Source organism: Pleurodeles waltl, unplaced genomic scaffold, assembly GCF_031143425.1.
Source record: "Pleurodeles waltl isolate 20211129_DDA unplaced genomic scaffold, aPleWal1.hap1.20221129 scaffold_73, whole genome shotgun sequence".
Lineage (NCBI taxonomy): Eukaryota > Metazoa > Chordata > Amphibia > Caudata > Salamandridae > Pleurodeles > Pleurodeles waltl.
In genome coordinates this window covers 870,980-889,928 of record NW_027150394.1, presented here as the reverse complement: position 1 = coordinate 889,928, position 18,949 = coordinate 870,980, and the positions used below count along the sequence as shown (strand labels likewise).

The 18,949-nt window shown below is 46.9% G+C and overlaps 1 protein-coding gene across 1 annotated transcript in view; it reads left to right on the top strand.

Annotated features, from left to right (window-relative positions):
* LOC138281240 (uncharacterized) overlaps positions 1-18,949 on the top strand; it is a 128,714-nt gene that overhangs the window by 49,544 nt on the left and 60,221 nt on the right. Inside the window, exon 10 of the mRNA XM_069219561.1 lies at positions 7,295-7,372. Coding sequence (XP_069075662.1) covers positions 7,295-7,372 — 78 coding nt within the window. The remainder of the gene's footprint in view (positions 1-7,294; positions 7,373-18,949) is intronic.

Here is an 18,949-nt window from a genome sequence, read left to right as displayed (position 1 = left end):
CCAGGGTTGATTGGGAATCCAGTATTTTGCTTACCAAATCTTAATTGCCCCCTTTCATTTGCACATGCTTGAAGTATGGAGCTAGACATGTTTATGTTGGACAAGTTTTAAAGGAGGAAGCATAGCCTGGAATGACAACCCACAGCATAAGCAGAAGCTAAAGATCAATGTGTGTTACAAATTTCTTGTACTGAGCCTTGGGTTTTTTAAAGGTCCAATCAGGCTGTACATAGTGCACAATGCAAAGTTGAGTGGTGTTTCCTGTGTATGTTTGGTAACAGTGGAGAATGGGTAAAGATCTAGGGTGGTAGAAATGTGACACAAAGTGCTGCATGTTCTGAGTTGTATTCAAATTTAGTTAGCTACAAATACTCACTCCATTCCTCTTCTTGTGCCACGGTTAAATAACAAAGGTATTGTCCTAGGACCTGGTTCAGTCGTTCGTTTTGGCCATCACTTTGTGGGTTATAGTTAATGGATAATGTGCCTCCACGGTCTATAATGTTGCAAGCACAGACCAGAAGAGAGTTGTGAATTACGTTCCATGATTAGCTATATTCAGGAGAACATGCATGAGTATAATATTGTGCTGGAGAATATTGGGCAGCTCATATACACTTGGAAGGTTCATTAAAGGAAAGAAATGACTTTGCTGGTGAGTAGATCCACCTCCACTATTGAGTTGTACCCATTACATACATTGCAAACATGTGGCTCGATTGAAAAATCCATGCAAGGGTTATGTCTTGCACTACATGATACCTGAGCACAGGTAGACACATCCTGATGAACATCTGTCCATTGCATTGGCTGCAGAAGTTCTGTCGGGCAGCTGCTATTTTTTTTACCATAAGATGTCCTGCAGTCTTGGCATGATGTATCTAGAGAACAGCTTGTTTTGAAGCGATGTAGAGGGCTAGTGAAAGAGATGTCCCTGGTAAAGGAATATGCCCTTTTTTGTCGTCTTGTCTGTTCCTGTATCCATAAGTATTTATTCAAGCTTCAGTTTCACTTGTACAAGGAAGGTGACTGTCTTTATTAAAGCAATTGTGTTTTTAGTGTTTAGTTTGGCCGCTCTCTGTCCTAAAAAGTATGACTAGCTGTTTTCATCTGCTTCTGCCTTACTAGTGGTTGTGCTATTGGTAGTTGAGTGTAAAACTGAAAATATAACACCACCGCAGGTGTCGTGGAGTTAGAGCTCTGATAGGCTTTACAAAAAATGTAAATTCTGATGGTCATTTGAAATGATGAACATGGTATGTTATGCAGATTTGTAGAGCGCACTATCGCCGTGAAGGGTATCCTGGTGCTGAGCAGGTTTGAGCCGAGCCAAATTTAAGGCCTGGTGGAGCTACTTGGAAATCCAGGTCTTCTGCTTCTCGTGGAATTCAAGAAGTGAGGAGGACGCTCTCATGTATAGTGGCAGGTCATTACATGCTTTAGGAGTGATGTAGGAGAAGTGTCGACCACCAGATCTTGTTCTCTGTATGTGTGAAATGTGTGCAACTAGGAGTCTGGACAATCAGAGGTGTCTGGAAGGGTAAAAGCAGATGTGATTGAGGTATGCTGGGCCAGTGTTATGCAGTGCCTTGAATGTGTGGGTGAGAAGTTTCAAGTGTGCTCCTTTTTGTATGGGGAGTTTGATCTTAGCATAGAGGGTGCTCCTGTAGTCCAACTTGCTTCTGACAATGGGGTGAGTGACGTTTTTTTGCGTTCCAGTTAGGAGCCATTTGAAAATCTTCCTCAGCATCCTTAGGGTATGAAGCATGAGGTGGTGACAGAATTGACTTAGGTGGTCATGACAAGTTTGTAGTTGATGAAGATCCAAAATATTTTGGCGTGGATGGTAGGGGTGTGTCAGTCCTAGCTCTGTTGGCCACCAAGTGGAGTCCCACATGAGGTGCTCTTCCTGAAGTTCACGATTTCGGTCTTGTCGTTGGAACCCATCGCATAATCGCTATTCCTTAAACAATCTCTCAATAACCAATAGTACACCAAGTTCACCTCAGCCTAGGTGAAATGCCTGAGTAAAAAGGCTAAATGTTGCATTTGTCCTCTGATAGGATGACAGCACCAAATCACAGCCAGTAGCATGAGATGAAGCATTTTTGTCAACTGTAAAAGGGCAGTTTGGTATCTGGAAGGCTCAAGGAGGCTGATGTGAACATTTAGGCCCTCATTATGACATTGGTGGTAAATCCCACTTACCGCCACACTGACAGCCGCCAAATTACCGCCGTAGCTGTGGATATCCGTTCATCATATTATGAAACACACACACCAATCTGTCAGTATTCAGCCACATACACAAATCCGCCACACCAAAGGTCAGTGATAAACTGGCAGTATCAAAACCCACACCATTACGCCAACAGAACAACGCCCACCACATTATGACCCACAAATCACCACGGTGGACATTCAGCGGCAGTAAACCATTGGCGGTACATACCGCCGCACTCAAAATGGACACTTACATACAACACCACATTGGACAATTCAAACATCACACACCTGACACCCATACACACACCACACCCACACACCCACACCACTATAAAACACCCACCCACATTACCCACAACCCTCTACGATTACAAACCATTGCCAGCAGAGAGGCAGCAAGATCACTGACACAACTAGAACCACACACTATTCACACCTATACACCACTAACGCACTCCACATCACACACCCCAACACATTACCCAACATACCCTCACCAACACACAACACCCATGGCACCGCAAAGACACCCCCGTTTTAGAGAGGAGGAGTTAAGGGTCATGGTGGAGGAAATCATCAGGGTAGAGCCACAACTCCTTGGAACACAGGTGCAGCAGATATCTATAGCTAGGAAGATGGAGCTATGGCGGAGAATCGTGGACAGGGTAAATGCCGTGGGACAGCACCCAAGAACTAGGGATGACATCAGGAAGAGGTGGAACGATCTACGGGGAAGGTAAGTTCCATTGCAGCAAGACACCAGCTTGCTGTACAGAGGACTGGTGGTGGACAGGGAAGACTTGAAGGCCATTAACAACACCCTGAGCTCCATTGCAAGGGTGCTGGCAGACATGGCCAACATTGAGGTAGGCAGTCTCACACCATTGGGCCCCTGCCACTAGCCAGACATCTGAACAGCCTTCTACCTCCGCTGCTGCTTGTGGCCAGGAGGCCCCGCCACAGGACTCACAGGCCACCAGCACCCCTCCCCCTGCAGAAGGTGAACCACCACGCAAACGTTCCCTGCGATCCAGACAGAAACCGGAGACACTTGCCAAGACCCCACCAGGAAATGAGACTTTCCTGATTGTCACCCTTGTGTCCCACTCGGTCACCCTGAACTGCCATTGCTCCCCTTCCAATGTCCCATGGACACTGCACCTGCGCTAAAAACAGACTGGAACAATACCATGGACTTTCCTCCATCATCACCCCATCCCGTTGCACTTGCCCCTATATATATTAGCACTTCAATAAACACCCTTTGAAAAAACCATTTGGAGTATGTCATGTATATCACATATGTATTCATTGAAACAGGTACAAACATTGCAAATCAACTGTACAGAGAATGAGCATAGATTAATGACCTGTAGCTGGCTGTAGTGATCACACCAGGAGTATATGTCAGGTCACCAACGTCTGCCAAATGAATTGCCAGAGGGAGCAGTAAGCGGGCTTAGAAGTGGAAAATATCAGCTTGCCATTGCCATACAAATTACAACCAAAGTCATTGTAAGGTAAAGCAACACTGCCCTACCTGTGTATCATTGGAAGTATTGTCGGATCACATATGTTCTGTTGTCCTCATCCTCATCCTCTGCCTCCTCATCCTCACTGTCCACAGGGTCTACTGCTGGCACACGGGCATCTCCAGCCTCCTCCTCCTGCAGGAATGGGACATGGTGTCTGAGGGCCAGGTTATGCAACATGCAGCATGCCACCACTATCTGGCAGACCTTCTTTGGTTAGTAGCACAGGGATCCACCTGTTAGATGGAGGCACCGGAACCTGGCCTTTAGGAGACCAAAGGTCCTTTCACTTATCCTTCTGGTTCGCCCAAGTGCCTCATTATAACGTTCTTCTGCCCTTGTCCTGGCATTCCTCACAGGGGTCAGCAGCCATGATAGGTTTGTGTAACCAGAGTCACCTGCAAATATTGAAGAACAACATTTAGCCACACACTATCCGATATGGCTCACACCATACACCATCATCTACTGGGTGGGAACCAAGGCTCACATATTAGCCACAGCCTGTGCCTCTGTAGTTGGGACATCACATTAGGAATGCTGCTATTCCTTAGGACAAAGGCATTGTGCACCAACCCAGGATACTTAGCATTAACTTGGGAGATGTACTGGTCCACCAAGCACACCATCTAAACATTCATGGAGTGGAAACTCTTACGATTCCTGAACACCTGTTCATTCTGCCATTGGGGGACGAATGTAATATTTGTACCATCAATTGCCTCAGTTGTGTTGGGGATATACCCCATTGCATAAAACTCGACCTTCACTGTGGCCAAATCCTCAACCTGGGGGAAAACAATGTAGCTGCACATGTGTTTTATCAGGGCAGACAACACTCTTGTCAGCACTATTGAGAACATTGGCTGTGACCTTCCTGCTGCCAAGCCCACTGTCACTTGGGAAGGACCAGTTGCCAGGAAATGGAGTACTGATCGCACTTGCACAAGAGGGGGGTTCCCAGTGGGATGACGGATAGCAGATATCAGGTCACGTTCCAACTGGGCACACAGTTCTGTTATTGTGGCCCTCTCAAGCCTATAGGTGAGGATAATTTGCCTGTCCTCCAGTGTTGCCAAGTCCACAAGGGGTCTGTACATGTGGGTATGTCTCCATCTCCTATTCATCCGCAGTGGTAGCAATCTAAGGGACAAAAGAGTGAGGAGCTGGTCACAAACTGAGCAATGGAGCTACAACATTAGACTGAACACAGGCCTTGTTGCGCAAACAAGTATGCATATTTGAACCATCTCTGAAGACCAACTGAGGCTTTTCTTTTTGTGCGAAGATCAGCTTAGTGAATGGAAATAGAAGAATGAGGGTAGTATTGGTATAACATCGTACAGCAAATATGTTGGATTTTTATTCTGTTTACACGTTTGGTAGACAGCGCAGCTACCATTCTATCTTTATTGGTGTTACAATTCATACTGTGTGCACCAAAATAGGATTTGTTTAAAAAAAAAAAAATTCTAAAAGTATTGATTGTTTACTAGTGTTCTTGAGTGTGTTCTTCTTTAGTGGAAGACAGTTGGTGTATCCAGTACTATTCCTGTGATTTTTCATAGGATCAATTGTTACCTGAAACATACCTCACTCAACTAATGCTTAGTGGCTTGTGAGGTGGCTGCAGTCCAACTGGCTTTCTGTCTTCAGTTGGACAAAGTCCTTCATGCCCAAGGTCTACAAAGCTAAATTCTGGGTTGTGTTCTAGAACAGTGGTTCCCAATCGTTTGACTTCTGTGGACCCCCACTTTATCATTACTGGAACCTGGGGACCCCCACTGAATCATTATTGGAATCAGGGGACCCCCTACTGAGTCATTACTGAAACAGGGGGACCTTATCTGTTAATATTATTTAATTTTCTAAGCAGTCATGGACCACCTGAGGAGACTTCACGGACCCCCAGGGGTCCCTGGACCACAGGTTGGGAACCACAGGTCTAGAAGACGAACTAGAAAATGTATCAACACTGAGCCAGAAGGCAGCAGACGACACACCAAGAGCATAGGTACTTTCCATGTGGTCTAGTAGTTCATTTGTAGACTACAGAACCAGAAAATCTGGCTAGTTCTGCGTCATGGCTCTCTCCAGGCCTCTAAGAATGAGTAATGTCACTCCTAGACACGTGACTGGACACTGCTTCCAGAGATGTTACTTTGAGTTTGCACTTATGAAAGTACGCATCAGGTCATTTGTGTGCATTAACGCCCTTTATGTGCACATTGTTGCTTATCTCCTGCAATTACGTTTTGTCCACCCACTGTTTCAGGTGACCCTGTGATCAGTCGAAGTGACCCAAATACAAATATACAGGTGGCTATGATAGCTTTTCTTGAAGCATGAAGCAATTTCTTTGCACAAGGACATGTAAGCGAAGTGTTTTGGGTCTTAAAATAAAATACCACTCAGACAGGCCAATGCCATGAGCAACCTACTGGTTTTATCTGTGGTGCAAGAATAACTGGTAAACTGTCAGGCCCCCTGATTTGCCAATGAAAATGAATTTGCTTTACTTGCTTGATGCCTCCATGGCATGTTTTGCATTTTTCACACTCAGAAATGGGCCCTTATAATTCCTTTTCCCTCTAGTCAAGGTGCCTCTTGGTTATTTGGGATCTAAATCCCATCCTCACATATATAGCCTTTAGCAGCCATAAATTCCTGTCTGTGAAGAAGTGGGTTCCTGTCCCCATGTCATCTTCCAGGTTCACCAGAAAACATTAGGCTTTAAGCAAACCACGGGCTGTTCTATGAGGCCATGTTGGAACCAAGAAGCCCTTCCGCATACATCCCCAAAGTAACTGAATTCCATCTGTACGTGGGTGTTTTACTGCTGTTTTTGCAGCACAGGGAACTTTCCGGGTTGTGCACTAACCTGGATTATCCAGGGTTTTGTCTGACAAGTGCCGAACTATCAACCTTTTTTCCGCTGCCCAAAGGATTTCCCCAGGGGATACTAGAAGTGGATATCATTGAGATAGAAGAGAAAGGTGGAGGCAACCCAGGCGGCCAGTGATGGATGCTCCATCCTCAGTCACACTTCTCAGCATGTGATGCCAGTCTAGTTATGGCACCATAGACAATCATTAGATCAACAGATTAAGAGTATTCTGCTCTAGGTACCTTGCCACAGCATTCTCAGGAGGTGCCACCTCGCTATTGTAACATGCTGCAATATTGCCTGTCCTATAAGTAACAAGCAGAAGAAATAGTGGCGCACCTTGTACTGGAATAGTGTAACATAAACATTACTCAAAGTCTGCAGAGTTGGTCTTTGTGGGAGAATCCAATTTCTATTTCATCTCATCTGGGTGATCTATTCTTTCACAAATTACAATGCGCCTTAGACCGGGCGGTATTTGTTAGCACTTTTTAGAAGAGCGAGTTGTCAAAGTTATTTGTTAGTCAGAGTTGTTTTACATTGTTAACTCCTGTAAGTGTCAGATGGTTCATAAGTCTTAGTCATGAAGATTGTTATCGGAGTCTTAGGGGGTTGCAAGCATGCGCTCACCCTTTATGTTCTTTTGCAGATACCACTCAGGACACAAATAAGCCTGCTGCTGATGACAAGGAGGTTCAGGACCGGGCTCGCAAGGAAGCATTGCAAGGTATGTTTTCTCTCTAGATGTGGTTCTGGTCTCCTAAGATATTACTGTATAAAAGTACCATCTTGCCTGGCATGTTACCCCCATATTTCACTGTATATATGTTGTTTTAGTTGTATGTGTCACTGGGACCCTGCCAGCCAGGGCCCCAGTGCTCATAAGTGTGCCCTGTATGTGTTACCTGTGTTATGACTGTCTCACTGAGGCTCTGCTAACCAGAACCTCAGTGGTTATGCTCTCTCATTTCTTTTCAAATTGTCACTAACAGGCTAGTGACCAATTTCACCAATTTACATTGGCATACTGGAACACCCTTATAATTCCCTAGTATATGGTACTGAGGTACCCAGGGTATTGGGGTTCCAGGAGATACCTATGGGCTGCAGCATTTCTTTTGCCACCCATAGGGAGCTCTGACAATTCTTACACAGGCCTGCCATTGCAGCCTGAGTGAAATAACGTCCACGTTATTTCACAGCCATTTACCACTGCACTTAAGTAACTTATAAGTCACCTATATGTCTAACCTTTACCTGGTAAAGGTTGGGTGCTAAGTTACTGGGTGTGTGGGCACCCTGGCACTAGCCAAGGTGCCCCCACATTGTTCAGGGCAAATTCCCCGGACTTTGAGTGCGGGGACACCATTACACGCGTGCACTAGACATATGTCACGACATATGTATAGCGTCACAATGGTAACTACGAACATGGCCATGTAACATGTCTAAGATCATGGAATTGTCACCCCAATGCCATTCTGGCATTGGGGAGACAATTCCATGATCCCCCGAGTCTCTAGCACAGACCCGAGTACTGCCAAACTACCTTTCCCGGGGTTTCACTGCAGCTGCTGCCAACCCCTCAGACAGGTTTCTGCCCTCCTGGGGTCCAGCCAGGCTTGGCCCAGGAAGGCAGAACAAAGGACTTCCTCAGAGAGAGGGTGTTACACCCTCTCCCTTTGGAAAAGGTGTTAGGGCTGGGGAGGAGTAGCCTCCCCCAGCCTCTGGAAATGCTTTCATGGGCACAGATGGTGCCCATTTCTGCATAAGCCAGTCTACACCGGTTCAAGGATCCCCCAGCCCTGCTCTGGTGCGAAACTGGACAAAGGAAAGGGGAGTGACCTGCACCTCCCGTGGGAGGTGCCCAGAGCTCCTCCAGTGTGCTCCAGACCTCTGCCATCTTGGAAACAGAGGTGCTGCTGGCACACTGGACTGCTCTGAGTGGCCAGTGCCAGCAGGTGATGTCAGAGACTCCTTCTGATAGGCTCCTACAGGTGTTACTAGCCTATTCTCTCTCCTAAGTAGCCAAACCTCCTTTTCTGGCTATTTAGGGTCTCTGCTTTGGGGAATTCTTTAGATAACGAATGCAAGAGCTCATCAGAGTTCCTCTGCATCTCTCTCTTCACCTTCTGCCAAGGAATCGACCGCTGACTGCTCTGGAAGCCTGCAAAACTGCAACAAAGTAGCAAAGACGACTACTGCGACCTTGTAACGCTGATCCAGCCACCTTCTCGACTGTTTTCCTGGTGGTGCATGCTGTGGGGGTAGTCTGCCTCCTCTCTGCACTAGAAGCTCTGAAGAAATCTCCCGTGGGTCGACGGAATCTTCCCCCTGCAACCGCAGGCACCAAAAGACTGCATCACGGGTCCTCTGGGTCCCCTCTCAGCACGATGAGCATGGTCCCTGGAACTCAGCAACTCTGTCCAACTGACTCCCACAGTCTAGTGACTCTTCAGTCCAAGTTTGGCGGAGGTAAGTCCTTGCCTCCAAGTTTGGCGGAGGTAAGTCCTTGCCTCCCCACGCTAGACTGCATTGCTGGGTACCGCGTGATTTGCAGCTGCTCCGGCTCCTGTGCACTCTTCCAGGATTTCCTTTGTGCACAGCCAAGCCTGGGTCCCCGACACTCTAACCTGCAGTGCACGACCTCCTGAGTTGTCCTCCGGCGTCGTGGGACCTTCTTTTGTGACTTCGGGTGAGCTCCAGTTCACTCCACTTCGTAGTGCCTGTTCCGGCACTTCTGCGGGTGCTGCTTGCTTCTGAGAGGGCTCCTTGTCTTGCTGGGCGCCCCCCTCTGTCTCCTCACGCAATTGGCGACATCCTGGTCCCTCCTGGGCCACAGCAGCATCCAAAAACCCTAACCGTGACCCTTGCAGCTAGCAAGGCTTGTTTACGGTCTTTCTGCACGGAAGCACCTCTGCAAGCTTCTTCATGGCGTGGGACATCCATCCTCTAAAGGGGAAGTTCCTAGTTCTCTTCGTTCTTGCAGAATCCACAGCTTCTACCATCCGGTGGCAGCTTCTTTGCACCCACAACTGGCATTTCCTGGGCATCTGCCCACTCCCGACTTGATTGTGACTTTTGGACTTGGTCCCCTTGTTCCACAGGTACTCTCGTCCGGAAATCCATTGTTGTTGCATTGCTGGTGTTGGTCTTCCTTGCAGAATTCCCCTATCACTACTTCTGTGCTCTTTGGGGAACTTAGGTGCACTTTGCACCCACTTTTCAGGGTCATGGGGTGGGCTATTTTTCTAACCCTCACTGTTTTCTTACAGTCCCATCGACCCTCTACAAGCTCACATAGCTTTGGAGTCCATTCGTGGTTCGCATTCCACTTCTAGAGTATATGGTTTGTGTTGCCCCTCTACCTATGTGCTCTCATTGCAATCTATTGTGCCTGTACATTGCTTGCATTGCTTTCTATTGCTATTACTGCATCATTTTGGTATTGTGTACATATATCTTGTGTATATTTGCTATCCTCATACTGAGGGTACTCACTGAGATACTTTTGGCATATTGTCATAAAAATAAAGTACCTTTATTTTTAGTATATCTGTGTATTGTGTTTTCTTATGATATTGTGCAAGTGACACCAGTGGTACAGTAGGAGCTTTACACGCCTTCTAGTTCAGCCTAAGCTGCTCTCCATAGCTACCTTCTATCAGCCTAAGCTGCTAGAAACATCTCTACACTAATAAGGGATACCAGGACCTGGTGCAAGGTGTAAGTACCCCTTGGTACCCACTAAAAACCAGGCCAGCCTCCTACATTGGTTGTGCAGTGGTGGGATAAGTACTTGCAACTACTTACCACTTTGTCATTTTGTACTTTACATAAGAGAAAAATATACAAAACAAGTTCGGTGTATGTACACCTAACCAAAAAGTTTTGCTTTTCTTCTCTTACTCAATTGCTAAGTGCTGAAAAGTACCTCTAAACTTTCAAAATTCTTAAAATGTGAAAGTTTTTTTTTCCTGTTCTTTAAAAAGTTCTGAAACTTTTTCTTTCTTTTTCTGTCCCTTAAACCTTTTCTACCATGTCTGGTACAGGTCAAACTCTGGATCTGGCCAGAAATGCTTATGACCACCTTAGCTGGAAAGGAGCAAGGAGTCTCTGCGTTGAAAGAGGTTTAGGGCTAGGGAAGAATCCCTCAAGAGAATTGTTAGTTAATATGCTCATTGAACAGGATAAGACCTTAGTTGGCACCTCTGGTGAGAGATTGGCTGATGGTTCACACTCTGATTCTGGGGTAGCCCCAGAAAAAGGGTTAGAAGGGAACCTTCTCAACCTGCCCCTTAGCAGGCCACCTAGCAGGGCTGGTACTGATGTGAGTTCACATCATAGTATAGAGGTTGCTCCTTTAGGCAAGGTTGTTAGGGACAGGTCTCCCTCTGTTCATTCTCACCATTCTTCTGTGTCAAGGCATGCCCAACCCACCCACCCTGAAGACAGAGTGTTAGAAAGGGAACTCAATAGATTGAGAGTGGAAGAATCCAGACTGAAGCTCAAGAAGCAACAGCTGGATTTAGATAGGCAAGCATTCGACTTAGAAAAAGAAAGACAGAGGTTGGGGTTTGGACCCCATGGTGGCAACAGCAGTGTTACAGATAGTAATCCTGTAAAAGAGCATGATTCTAGGAATCTGCACAAGATAGTTCCCCCTTACAATGAGGGGGATGAAATTAACAAGTGGTTTGCTGCACTTGAGAGGGCCTGTGTTGTGCAGAGGGTCCCTCAAAGACAGTGGGCTGCTATCCTATGGCTATCTTTCAGTGGAAAGGGTAGGGATAGGCTCCTTACTGTGAAGGAATGTGATGCCAATTATTTTACAGTTCTTAAGAATGCATTCCTAAATGGTTATGGCTTAACCACTGAACAGTACAGGATCAAGTTCAGAGAAACCAAAAAGAAGTCTTCACAAGACTGGGTAGACTTTGTTGATCATTCAGTGAAGGCCTTGGAGGGGTGGTTACATGGCAGTAAAATTGCTGACTATGAAAGCCTGTATAACTTAATCCTGAGAGCATATTCTTAATAATTGTGTGTCTGATTTGTTGCACCAGTACCTAGTGGACTCAGATCTGACCTCTCCCCAAGAATTGGGAAAGAAGGCAGACAAATGGGTGAGAACAAGGGTGAACAGAAAAGTTCATACAGGGGGTGACAAGGATGGCAAGAAGGATGGTAAGTCCTCAGACAAGGGTGGGGACAAATCTAAAAATGAGTCTTCATCAGGCCCACAAAAACACTCTGGTGGGGGTGGGGGTTCCAAATCCTCTTCTAATCAAGTTAAGAAATCATGGTGCTATTTATGTAAAATAAAAGGCCATTGGACAACTGATGCCAGTTGTCCAAAGAAAAGCACCAACCCTCCTACCACTACAACCCCTGCTGCTACACCTAGTGCCCCTAGTAATAGCAGTGGTGGTGGGAGCAAACCTACTAATAGCCAATCCAAGGGAGTAGCTGGGCTCACTTTTGGTAATTTAGTTGGGGTTGGTCTTGTTAGGGAGACCACAGAGGCTGTATTAGTCTCTGAAGGAGCCATTGATTTGGCCACCTTGGTTGCTTGTCCCCTTAATATAGATAAGTACAAGCAACTTCCCCTAATAAATGGTGTTGAGGTTCAGGCCTACAGGGACACAGGTGCCAGTGTTACAATGGTAATAGAGAAACTGGTCCACCCTGAACAACACCTACTTGGTCACCAGTACCAAGTAACTGATGCTCATAACAACACTCTTAGCCACCCCATGGCTGTTGTGAATCTCAACTGGCGGGGGGGTGGTTACTGGTCCAAAGAAAGTTGTGGTTGCCTCAGATTTACCTGTAGACTGTCTACTGGGGAATTATTTAGAGACATCAGCTTGGGCAGAAGTGGAGTTGGAGGCTCATGCAGCAATGCTGGGCATTCCTGGGCATATTTGTGCTTTGACAAGGGCTCAGGCCAAAAAGCACAAAGGACAGGGTGACTTGGATCCTGGAACAATGGACCAAGTGCTCCCTAAAGCTAGGGTTAGTAAAGGTAAAACACTACCTACTATCCCTCCCTTTACAGTGGATTCAACTTCTGAGGAAGAATTTCGACCCTGTGCAGAACCTACACCAGAGGAGCTGGAAGTAGACACTGCTGAGCTTTTGGGTGGAGGGGGCTGCCAGGGAGGAGCTGAGTGTGGCACAGCAGACCTGTCCCACACTAGAGGGTCTAAGAAGGCAAGCTGTCAAACAGCAAAATGGGGATGTCAGTGACTCTCACAGAGTTTACTGGGAGGACAACCTCTTGTATACTGAGGCAAGGGACCCTAAACCTGGAGCAGTCAGGAGATTGGTCATTCCCTTGCAATACAGAGAGTTCCTCCTAACTCTAGCCCACAACATTCCCTTGGCTGGACCTTTGGGACAAATGAAAACTTGGGACAGGCTTGTTCCCCTGTTTCATTGGCCAAGAATGTCAGAGGACACAAAATAATTTTGTAAGTCCTGTGTCACCTGTCAAGCCAGTGGCAGGTGGCACTCCAAAGGCACCCCTTATTCCACTGCCTGTGGTTGCGGTTCCCTTTGAAAGGGTAGGGGTTGACATAGTTGGCCCCCTTGACCCTCCTACAGCTTCAGGCAATAGGTTTATCTTGGTGGTAGTGGACCATGCCACCAGATATCCTGAAGCAATTCCTCTAAGGACCACTACAGCTCCTGCAGTGGCAAAGGCCCTCCTGGGAATATCTTCCAGGGTGGGCTTCCCAAAAGAGGTGGTATCAGACAGGGGAAGCAATTTCATGTCTGTTTACTTAAAGGCCATGTGGAAGGAATGTGGTGTAACATACAAATTCACCACCTTATCATCCACAAACAAATGGACTGGTTGAGAGGTTTAATAAAACTCTCAAAGGAATGATAATGGGACTCCCTGAAAAACTCCGGAGGAGATGGGATGTCCTGTTACCTTGCCTCCTTTTTGCTTACAGGGAGGTACCCCAAAAAGGAGTGGGCTTCAGCCCCTTTGAACTCCTATTTGGACACCCTGTAAGAGGTCCTCTAACACTTGTGAAGGAGGGTTGGGAACAACCTTTAAAAGCTCCTAAACAAGACATAGTGGACTATGTACTTGGCCTAAGATCTAGGATGGCTGAGTACATGAAAAAGGCCAGTAAAAACCTTCAGGCCAGCCAAGAGCTCCAAAAGCAATGGCATGACCAGAAGGCTGTTCTGATCCAGTACCAACCAGGACAGAAGGTGTGGGTCTTGGAGCCTGTGGCCCCAAGAGCACACCAAGACAAATGGAGTGGACCCCACATTATTGTTGAGAAAAAGGGAGAAGTCACCTACTTAGTTGACTTAGGCACTGCCAGGAGTCCCCTTAGGGTGCTCCATGTCAATCGCCTGAAACCCTACTAGGACAGGGCGGATCTCACCCTGCTCATGGCAACAGATGAAGGACAGGAAGAAGAGAGTGACCCTCTCCCTGATCTCTTCTCCTCCACAGAACAAGATGCTCTAGTGGAAGGTGTAGTTCTGGCAGATTGTCTTACTGCTGAGCAGAAAGACCACTGCATAAATCTCCTGGGTCAGTTTTCTGAACTCTTTTCTACTGTGCCAGGCACCACTTCTTGGTGTGAGCACACTATAGATACTGGAGACAGCTTGCCTGTCAAAAGTAAAATCTATAGGCAGCCTGACCATGTCAGGGACTGCATAAAACAAGAGGTTCAGAAAATGCTTGAACTGGGAGTGGTTGAGCACTCTGAAAGTCCATGGTCCTCTCCTGTGGTACTTGTACCAAAACCTCATTCCAAAGATGGAAAGAAGGAAATTAGATTTTGTGTAGATTATAGAGGTCTCAACCAGGTAACTAAAACTGATGCTCACCCTATACCCAGGGCAGATGAGCTAATAGATACACTGGCATCTGCCAAGTATCTAAGCACCTTTGATTTGACTGCAGGGTATTGGCAGATCAAGTTATCAGAGGATGCTAAAGCAAAAACTTGCATTTTCCACCATTGGAGGGCACTACCAATTCACAGTAATGCCCTTTGGTTTTAAAAATGCACCTGCCACTTTTCAGAGGTTGGTGAATACAGTCCTGCAAGGGTTGGAGGCTTTTAGTGCAGCATATCTAGATGATATAGCTGTCTTTAGCTCCACCTGGGATGATCACCTGGTCCACCTGTGGAAAGTTTTGGAGGCCCTGCAAAAGGCAGGCCTCACTATCAAGGCTTCAAAGTGCCAGATAGGGGACAATTCCATGATCCCCCGAGTCTCAAGCACAGACCCGGGTACTGCCAAACTACCTTTCCCGGGGTTTCACTGCAGCTGCTGCCGCCAACCTCTCAGACAGGTTTCTGCCCTCCTGGGGTCCAGCCAGGCTTGGCCCAGGAAGGCAGAACAAAGGACTTCCTCAGAGAGAGGGTGTTACACCCTCTCCCTTTGGAAAAGGTGTTAGGGCTGGGGAGGAGTAGCCTCCCCCAGCCTCTGGAAATGCTTTCATGGGCACAGATGGTGCCCATTTCTGCATAAGCCAGTCTACACCGGTTCAAGGATCCCCCAGCCCTGCTCTGGTGCGAAACTGGACAAAGGAAAGGGGAGTGACCACTCCCCTGACCTGCACCTCCCGTGGGAGGTGCCCAGAGCTCCTCCAGTGTGCTCCAGACCTCTGCCATCTTGGAAACAGAGGTGCTGCTGGCACACTGGACTGCTCTGAGTGGCCAGTGCCAGCAGGTGACGTCAGAGACTCCTTCTGATAGGCTCCTACAGGTGTTACTAGCCTATCCTCTCTCCTAAGTAGCCAAACCTCCTTTTCTGGCTATTTAGGGTATCTGCTTTGGGGAATTCTTTAGATAACGAATGAAAGAGCTCATCAGAGTTCCTCTGCATCTCTCTCTTCACCTTCTGCCAAGGAATCGACCGCTGACTGCTCTGGAAGCCTGCAAAACTGCAACAAAGTAGCAAAGACGACTACTGTGACCTTGTAACGCCGATCCGGCCACCTTCTCGACTGTTTTCCTGGTGGTGCATGCTGTGGGGGTAGTCTGCCTCCTCTCTGCACTAGAAGCTCCGAAGAAATCTCCCATGGTTCGACGGAATCTTCCCCCTGCAACCGCAGGCACCAAAAGACTGCATCACCGGTCCTCTGGGTCCCCTCTCAGCACAACGAGCGTGGTCCCTGGAACTCAGCAACTCTGTCCAAGTGACTCCCACAGTCCAGTGACTCTTCAGTCCAAGTTTGGTGGAGGTAAGTCCTTGCCTCCCCACGCTAGACTGCATTGCTGGGTACCGCGTGATTTGCAGCTACTCCGGCTCCTGTGCACTCTTCCAGGATTTCCTTTGTGCACAGCCAAGCCTGGGTCCCCGACACTCTAACCTGCAGTGCATGACCTCCTGAGTTGTCCTCCGGCGTCGTGGGACCTTCTTTTGTGACTTCGGGTGAGCTCCGGTTCACTCTTCTTCGTAGTGCCTGTTCCGGCACTTCAGCGGGTGCTGCTTGCTTCTGAGAGGGCTCCTTGTCTTGCTGGGCGCCCCCTCTGTCTCCTCCCGCAATTTGCGACATCCTGGTCCCTCCTGGGCCACAGCAGCATCCAAAAACCCTAACCGAGACCCTTGCAGCTAGCAAGGCTTGTTTATGGTCTTTCTGCACGGAAGCACCTCTGCAAGCTTCTGCACGACGTGGGACATCCATCCTCCAAAGGGGAAGTTCCTAGTCCTCTTCGTTCTTGCAGAATCCACAGCTTCTACCATCCAGTGGCAGCTTCTTTGCACCCACAGCTGGCATTTCCTGGGCATCTGCCCACTCCCAACTTGATCGTGACTTTTGGACTTGGTCCCCTTGTTCCACAGGTACTCTCGTCCGGAAGTCCATTGCTGTTGCATTGCTGGTGTTGGTCTTCCTTGCAGAATTCCCCTATCACTACTTCTGTGCTCTTTGGGGAACTTAGGTGCACTTTGCACCCACTTTTCAGGGTCTTGGGGTGGGCTATTTTTCTAACCCTCACTGTTTTCTTACAGTCCCAGCGACCCTCTACAAGCTCACATAGGTTTGGGGTCCATTCGTGGTTCGCATTCCACTTCTAGAGTATATGGTTTGTGTGGCCCCTATACCTATGTGCTCTCATTGCAATCTATTGTGACTGTACATTGCTTGCATTGCTTCCTATTGCTATTACTGCATAATTTTGGTATAGTGTACATATATCTTGTGTATTTGCTATCCTCATACTGAGGGTACTCACTGAGATACTTTTGGCATATTGTGATAAAAATAAAGTACCTCTATTTTTAGTATATCTGTGTATTGTGTTTTCTTATGATATTGTGCAAGTGACACCAGTGGTACAGTAGGAGCTTTGCATGTCTCCTAGTTCAGCCTAAGCTGCTTTGCCATAGCTACCTTCTATCAGCCTAAGCTGCTAGACACCCCGCTACACTAATAAGGGATACCTGGACCTGGTGCAAGGTGCAAGTACCCCTTGGTACCCACTACAAACCAGGCCAGCCTCCTACAATTACACAATCTGTTGTGTGATCAATTCTCCGTTCACTAGCAGGGCAGTCGGCAATTGGCTGCAGTTTAAATACCTATGGCAGGCAACATTGCTACTGGGATTTGGTGTCTTCCACAGAGTAAGTAAATCAAAGGTCTTGCAAAGTATCTGCAGCACCATTCTCTGGGTAATGTAGTGCAGAGCAGTTGAGCCACTTATGTACACCAAAGCAGTCCATCTCCACTGCCTCACCAACACAGCTTCTTAGACCACCCAAGACTTGAGACGGATTTCTGCCCCCACTGGTCCGCACATTTTGTGAGCCTTGGGTGGACTTGGGATTACTCTAGATGACTGTGTTGTGTCACGAACATGGGCAATAGACTGCCCTCAAGTATTGTCATCTCAGTGGAGGCTAGCCTCACTTTCCAGGATTGTAAGTATGGCATAGGCAGTAAGCACAGGGTTGGCTCTTGTATGCTCCCATGACCGCTTCTCAGAATCATACTAGTCTCTCAACCCATGAACTTATCCCAGGGTTCATTGGGAATCCAGTATTTTGCTTACCAAATCTTAATTGCCCCCTTTCATTTGCACATGCTTGAAGTATGGAGCTAGACATGTTTATCTTGGGCAAGTTTTGAAGGAGGAAGCATAGCCAGGAATGACCACCCACAGCATAAGCAGAAGCTAAAGATATATGTGTGTTACAAATTTCTTGTACTGAGCCTTGGGTTTTTTAAAGGTCCAATCATGCTTTACATAGTGCACAATGCAAATTTAAATGGTGTTTCCTGTGTATGTTTGGTAACAGTGGAGCATGGGTAAAGATCTAGGGTGGTAGAAATGTGACACAAAGTGCTGCATGTTCTGATTTGTATTCAGATTTAGTTAGCTACAAATACTCACTCCATTCCTCTTCTTGTGCCACGGTTAAATAACAAAGGTATTGTCCTATGAACTGGTTCAGTCGTTCGTTTTGGCCATCAACTTGTGGGTTATAGTTAATGGATAATGTGCTTCCAGGGTCTATAATGTTGCAAGCACAGACCAGAAGAGAGATGTGAATTACGTTCCATGATTAGCTATATTCAAGATAACATGCATGAGTATAATATTTTGCTGGAGAATATGGGGCAGCTCATATACACTTGGAAGGTTCATTAAAGGAAAGAAATGACTTTGCTGGTGAGTAGATCCACCTCCACTATTGAGTTGTACCCATTACATACATTGCAAACATGTGGCTCCATTGAAAAATCCATGCAAGGGTTATGTCTTGCACTACATGATACCTGAGCACAGGTAGACACATCCTGATGAACATCTGTCCATTGCATTGGCTGCAGAAGTTCTGTCGGGCAGCTGCTATTTTCTTTACCATAAGATGTCCTGCAGTCTTGGCATGATGTATCTAGAAAACAGCTTGTTTTGAAGAGATGTAGAGGGCTAGTGAAAGAGATGTCCCTGGTAAAGGAATATGCCCTTTTTTCGTCATCTTGTCTGTTCCTGTATCCATAAGTATTTATTCAAGCTTCTGTTTCACTTGTACAAGGAAGGTGACCGTCTTTATTAAAGCAATTGTGTTTTCAGTGTTTAGTTTAGCCGCTCTCAGTCCTAAAAAGTATGACTAGCTGTTTTCATCTGCTTCTGCCTTACTAGTTGTTGTGCTATTGGTAGTTGAGTGTAAAACTGAAAATAAAACACCACTGCCGTTGTCGTGGAGTTAGACCTCTGATAGTCTTTACAAAAAATGTAAATTCTGATGGTCATTTGAAATGATGAACATGGTATGTTATGCAGATTTGTAGAGCGCACTATCGCCG